At 26.4% G+C, this 5,514-nt stretch overlaps 1 protein-coding gene across 1 annotated transcript; it reads left to right on the top strand.

The window, feature by feature from the left end:
- Positions 1-4: 4 nt before the first annotated feature.
- On the top strand, positions 5-3,194 carry LOC111617500 (peroxisomal membrane protein PMP34-like; the record flags this gene model as incomplete). The annotated part of the gene is made up of 5 exons (XM_023358779.1): positions 5-161; positions 229-354; positions 768-916; positions 2,286-2,384; positions 3,120-3,194. Coding segments are annotated over 5 exons (594 nt in total), but the record flags the coding sequence as incomplete, so codon positions are not given.
- Between the last annotated feature and the right edge of the window lie 2,320 nt (positions 3,195-5,514).

Raw genomic sequence — 5,514 nt, 5'->3', positions numbered from 1 at the left:
TTTAAGTGAATCCTTATATCGAGGTCTGGGACCTGTTTTAACTAGTCTGTGCTGTTCTAATTTTGTATATTTTTACACTTTCCACGGTTTACGTTCTGTATATAAAAGGGATGCAAAATCACATAGTGCATTGACAGATTTGGCTTTAGCTTCAATTGCAGGTATAATTTATTGTTTCATATAAAGTTTATAATTAAATATTTATACTGAAGTTCATTTGTTCCTCAGGTGCAGTGAATGTACTACTTACAACACCATTATGGGTAGTAAACACTCGATTAAGGCTGCAAAATATAAAATTGAAGTTAGAAGACAGAAAATCTTCAGATTATTCTCATTACAAAGGAATAATTGGTAAATTTTAATTAAATGTAATATAATTATATTAAACACAAAACTGTACTGTATATATTTTGAATCGCATGTCTTACAAATTCATACCTTACATACCTTACATAAAGTAGTACATTAAAGTAGGCCTACAGTTCAGGTTGGCAAGGAGGGAGAGAATATTGCAACACCACATCTGTAGCAGAAATTTGAATTTACCGATTGGAACGCTTTCGGTTAGCTGATGTTTCAGTTGATCAGTATTTGGATAATTGATGCTCTCCTGTATATATAAAATAGTTTAACATAATCGCTCTGATTTTATATTTCTAATGTAATTTTTTATCAGTTTGTTCTATTCTAATGATTTCTGAATTAAAGTCAAAGATGCAAATAAACTTTAAAGAATAACATTTAGAATTGATTTTAAATTTCAGATGGACTTTGTCAGATTAAAAAAGTGGAAGGTTGGAAAGGAATTTATGGAGGTTTAGTTCCCTCTTTAATATTAGTTAGTAATCCAGCTCTTCAGTTTATGATTTATGAGTCACTAAAAAGAAGAATGTCTAAGGGATCTGAATCAAAGGTTTGTCATTTTTTAATTATATAGTGTGTTCTGCTGGAAAGTACCCAATTTGATTTGACTATAAAAAAATTAATGGTTAAAGATAAGTTCACCAAAGATTTTGAGAGAAAATACTCACCAAATTTCGTTAAAAAAAATCACCATATCTCTGTGTTCTCAAGCAGTCACAGTGACATTGTCAAGATGGGAGGCAATTTCTATGCTGCAGCATGTCCTGTCTCACAATGGCAATCATTGCAATAATGTGCTTCCGATGATCCTGAAGTTCTCTGATTGAAGTTGCATAAACCATATTTTTCACATAACCCCACAGAAAGAAATATGAGTAGGATCAGATCAGGAGATCTTGGTACTTTTGGGCATACCAGACCATGTCCTGTGCTTTCTCCTGTGGCAAAGCCATGACTGGACAATAATACTCATAATTTGGCTTCTGCACCATCTTTATGAAAAAAAATCTCTATAAAACTTGGTGAGTTTCCCACCATATGCAACTTGTTGCTATTATATATCTTAAATCATTCATTTTTTAATGGCAAATTAAAATGGGTACTTTGAGTGAATTATTATATCCTGTATAATAAACTTTTCTAATAATCTGTCAAAGCCAAATGATTGCTAAAGTATATCAATACACACACACACACACACANGGGTAAGATTGGCTATAATGTAATTATCTTAATCTTCACTATCGTTACTTTTTGCCCACAAATAAAAACCCAGTGAAGTGGGTCCTTGCAGCTAGATTCTAGATTACTTAGAAAAACAGTCTTTTATATATATATATATAAAACTAACTATATTACATACAAATGTACGAACAAATAAAAATCCAGCGAAGCGGGTCCTTGCAGCTAGTTAATTAATACTAATACAGATCAAATAAAATGAAAATATATATTTCTACCGATTGATATTAAAAATGATAAAACAAAAATTGATGCTGTTAAATTTTATTCTCAAATGCAAGTGTATTCATAAATGGCTGTATTCATAAATTATTTGTGAATGCAGTTATATATTTAACAAGTGATATCTTTAATGAAGTGAATTGTGTACATACACATGCACACATCCTATATATATATGCTTTCATTTGTACCATTATTATTATTATTATTATTATACTTTTGTGTGCATTAAAATATTTGAAATATAAATATAAGTAATTAAGCAAATAGAAGCATTTTTCAATTATTAATCTAAAAGGAGAAGCTAAATTAGTTCTATCCAGTATTATTTAATAGTATATTATGATTTCTTCTTTAAATCTATAATTAGTACTTTTTCAAACAATGATAGATGCTTGATTATTGGAATTTCACTGTATTAAGATTTTTATTTACTGAATTTATTTATTTAATAGGCAATTAGTAGTACCAGCTATTTTATAATAGGAGCTATATCAAAATGTATTTCAACAATTCTGACTTATCCTATCCAGTTAGTACAGTCTAAACTTAGGGTAAGTATATTAATATAATATATATGTATATAGTAAATAAGTGTGCTGTTTCCAAATTTGTTGCTTTAATAATTAAAAATACCAAGAAAAATATTAAAGCAGCAATGTTGAATGCAAGATAACCGATATTCATTTTAAATTTGTTTTATATCTTTTTAAATTCAATTTTACAATCTTAATACATTATGATATTTAAATTTTTTTCAGATTTAAAAATTTTAAAAGTTTCAAATCCTTATACATAATGCCGATTTTTGTTGTTTTTGACACTAGTTGCTGATTAATAATATATAATTATCATTAATATCTTTATCGGAATTTTAAACTCTTCATGCTCATTTTAAAGTCATATGACATCATTTCATTTTCCTGAAAATAGTTGTTCTATAATTCATAGCAACAATTTTATTAGCTTATTATAAATTTTCATCTTATTTTTCAGTGGATAATTTTATTGCTTAATGTTTTAATCAAAAATAAAATTATTTTTATACCTTTGAAAGTTTCAAAGTATTGATATAATTAAATTATCATTAAGTTTTTTTAAATATTTAATTTTTATCAATACTTAATTTTTAAGATTTCTCTAAATAAAATAATTCAAATATTTTGGAAATTGATCTTATCGATAAGTCTTAAATACTATATCTAGATAATAATTTGATATATCAATCTAATAGTAAATACTCAAGGGTAAAAATTTTATTTCAAATAATTTTTTTTTTAATTTTTTAGTATGGAACAGATGAATTGAAACAAATGAATGTTATCTACATGTTACTTTATATTGCAAAGTAAGTGTTTAAAGAAAATGTATTAAGTAGGATATTTTCTAATTTAAAATATAAGCAAAATAGTTTTTCTAGTTAAATATTAAAAAAATAATTAAAAATGAAGTATTATTTTTTTCCATTAAAGTGTTAATTTAAAAATGTTTAAAATATTTCAAATTAGTGGAGACTAAGTAATAGTTTCATAGATTCATTGTTTACTTACATATTGAATCTATAAAAAAAGAAAATGAAAAAAAGACATAAAACAATAGATACACATATACTTTTTATAGTTGCCAAGTGTTGTAGTCATGATTATAATATACCTCAAATCGTTTGTAAACTATTAACTCTTACATTATGTCATAGACATTATTTTAAACGTATCAATATTGGCCTAAGCTGGAACTAGACAGTAACTAGATACACACAAAATACTTATGTACTTTTTTAGGAAATTACTCTTTAATCAAACTAATGTTTTTGGCTTTATTAATAAGCCTTCAGGTTTTTTGAAACAAGATTCAATTTGAAACAATATTTAAAATTCCATTAATTTTAGAACGATTTTAAATTTGTGTTATTTTAGAACAATATTACATTTTCTTTAAAAAATATACATAGGGTTATTGATTAAGTTATAAATAAAATAAAATATAAATTTAAAAAATAAATATACAGTACTAAAAAATGTACAATTAAAAATAAAAGTAAATAGCACTTCAAATGATTTTGTTTTATGATGGAATCATGTTCTGCACCGTTACAACTGGAGCACATGGAAAATTTTGCAATGAAACATGGGTACAGTAAAAAACTTATTTATAACATAGCATGCAATCTGGACAAAAACATAGGGGTGGAACCACAAGTACAGGCAAGTAAACACACAGTATTATATGCGATAGTAGGTATATACATTAATTGCTAAATACACAGGAGCTTGTATAGCATACAAATGAGGTAACACTATACAGATTATTAAGTAATGGCAAGGATTACATTGACCCAAATAAAGTCCCTGGGGCACACTCTGTCCCTATATACGATGTTAAATTTGAAAGATATCTAAAATACATCAGCTTGACTAATAGATCATTAATATGCAGAATCAATGAGTATAAATACGATATCAACAAAAATAATTTAAAAACTACTCTTGCTCAATATGCAGGCAAATCCATTGTATTAGCAGATTTCACTAGGGCTCAACTTATAAAACAAGTAACAAATTTATATTTTATTTTATTCATAACTTAATCAATAACCCCATTTATATTTTCTAAAGAAAATGTAATATTGTTCAAAAATTAACGAAATTTTTAATAAAGTAAACATTTAAAATCTTGGCAGACAGTATTACATTTTTTTAAAAATTAAATACCATCTGCCAAGATTTTAAATGTTTACTTTAGCCAATTTCACAATAAAATACATAATTCACCACAGGATGCTGTTTCCATTGACGCAATGTTATTGGGCTGTAGCCTCAAAGGAAAGGTTGTCTCTGCGTATAAGAATTCTTTTCTAGACTGTTATATTTTTTATAAGGAATTTTAACTATTGTTCAAAATTGAATCTTGTTTCAAAAAACTAGATGAAGGCTTATTAATTAATAAAGCTGAAAACATTAGTTTCATTAAAGAGTAACTTGCTGGAAAAGTACATAAGGTATTTTGTGTGCATCTAATTTTAAACAAATTTATGAAATATACTTAAATATTTCTTACTAGTTCTTTTTATCAAATTATGACACACTTTAGACATTTGTTACATTTGAAATCAAAATTTTTTTTAAAAGATCAGTTTTTAGCAACAGTCCATTCACTACTATTGGATTCAGATTATTCCAGCACATGTCAATGAAGTCTGTATTTCCCTCTATACTGTATATTACAAAGTCTTAATTATATAGTCTAAATAAATATTACAATCTTGGACTTGCTAAGCTATTCATTTTTTGTAAAGTGGGATCAGATGGTTTTAACTGACTTAGAGACAGTTTTATTACAGAAGAATCTTGTTTTGCCATTTTATTGCAGATAGAACAAAATTTTCATGCCAAAGACTTGCCTCTAGGCTCTTACTGCTCAAAAAATTAACAGACTTAATTTGTGTTAGCAGAAAGATGATTATCTGAACAACAGATTAATGCAAAACAACGGAAGTGAAAAAGTAGTGACTCTTGTTCTCTCTTCACAATTTGTTTTTGAGAGTATTTATAATTTGATCCTATTTCATATCTTATTCCTCACTTACAGATATTTCATCATTTAAGTACAAATATTTGTCAAAATTTACATAATCTAACTTGTCTGAGATATGATTATTTTTGTCATTAGTTTTAGTTTTTGATT

The sequence above is a fragment of the Centruroides sculpturatus genome, unplaced genomic scaffold, assembly GCF_000671375.1.
Source record: "Centruroides sculpturatus isolate CEXI.00-Female unplaced genomic scaffold, Cexi_2.0 scaffold4884, whole genome shotgun sequence".
Classification (NCBI taxonomy): domain Eukaryota; kingdom Metazoa; phylum Arthropoda; class Arachnida; order Scorpiones; family Buthidae; genus Centruroides; species Centruroides sculpturatus.
The sequence above is the reverse complement of the archived record's forward strand: the minus strand, read 5'-3'. Positions and strand labels throughout refer to the sequence as shown.